The sequence below is a fragment of the Octopus bimaculoides genome, unplaced genomic scaffold (genome assembly GCF_001194135.2).
Source record: "Octopus bimaculoides isolate UCB-OBI-ISO-001 unplaced genomic scaffold, ASM119413v2 Scaffold_308778, whole genome shotgun sequence".
Taxonomy (NCBI): domain Eukaryota; kingdom Metazoa; phylum Mollusca; class Cephalopoda; order Octopoda; family Octopodidae; genus Octopus; species Octopus bimaculoides.
In genome coordinates, this window is record NW_026338779.1 from 1,540 (window position 1) to 1,929 (window position 390).

The 390-nt window shown below is 52.3% G+C and overlaps 1 protein-coding gene across 1 annotated transcript in view; it reads left to right on the top strand.

Annotated features, from left to right (window-relative positions):
• The window catches only part of LOC106883466 (uncharacterized), a gene marked incomplete at both ends in the record, with an annotated part of 1,920 nt that extends 1,535 nt beyond the window's left edge, over nucleotides 1–385 (top strand). The window contains one exon of the mRNA XM_052978258.1: nucleotides 6–385. Coding sequence (XP_052834218.1) covers nucleotides 6–385 — 380 coding nt within the window. The remainder of the gene's footprint in view (nucleotides 1–5) is intronic.
• Between the last annotated feature and the right edge of the window lie 5 nt (nucleotides 386–390).

Consider the following 390-nt stretch of genomic DNA (forward strand, 5'->3'; position numbering starts at 1 on the left):
AACAGTATCAACACCGTCAACCACTGCATCAACGCCGTCTACCACTGCATCTACACCGTCAACCACTGCATCTACACCGTCAACCACAGCATCTACACCGTCGACAACGGCATCAACGCCGTCGACCACTGTATCAACACAGTCAACTACTGAATCAACACCGTCAACTACTGAATCAACACCGTCAACGACTGCATCAACGCCGTCCACCACTGCATCTACACCGTCAACCACTGCATCAACACCGTCAACCACTGCATCTACACAGTCGACCACTGCATCTACACCGTCCACAACTGCATCTACAACGTCAACCACAGCATCTACTCCGTCGACCACGGCATCAACACCGTCAACCACGGCAACAACACCGTCAACGACTGCATCAAC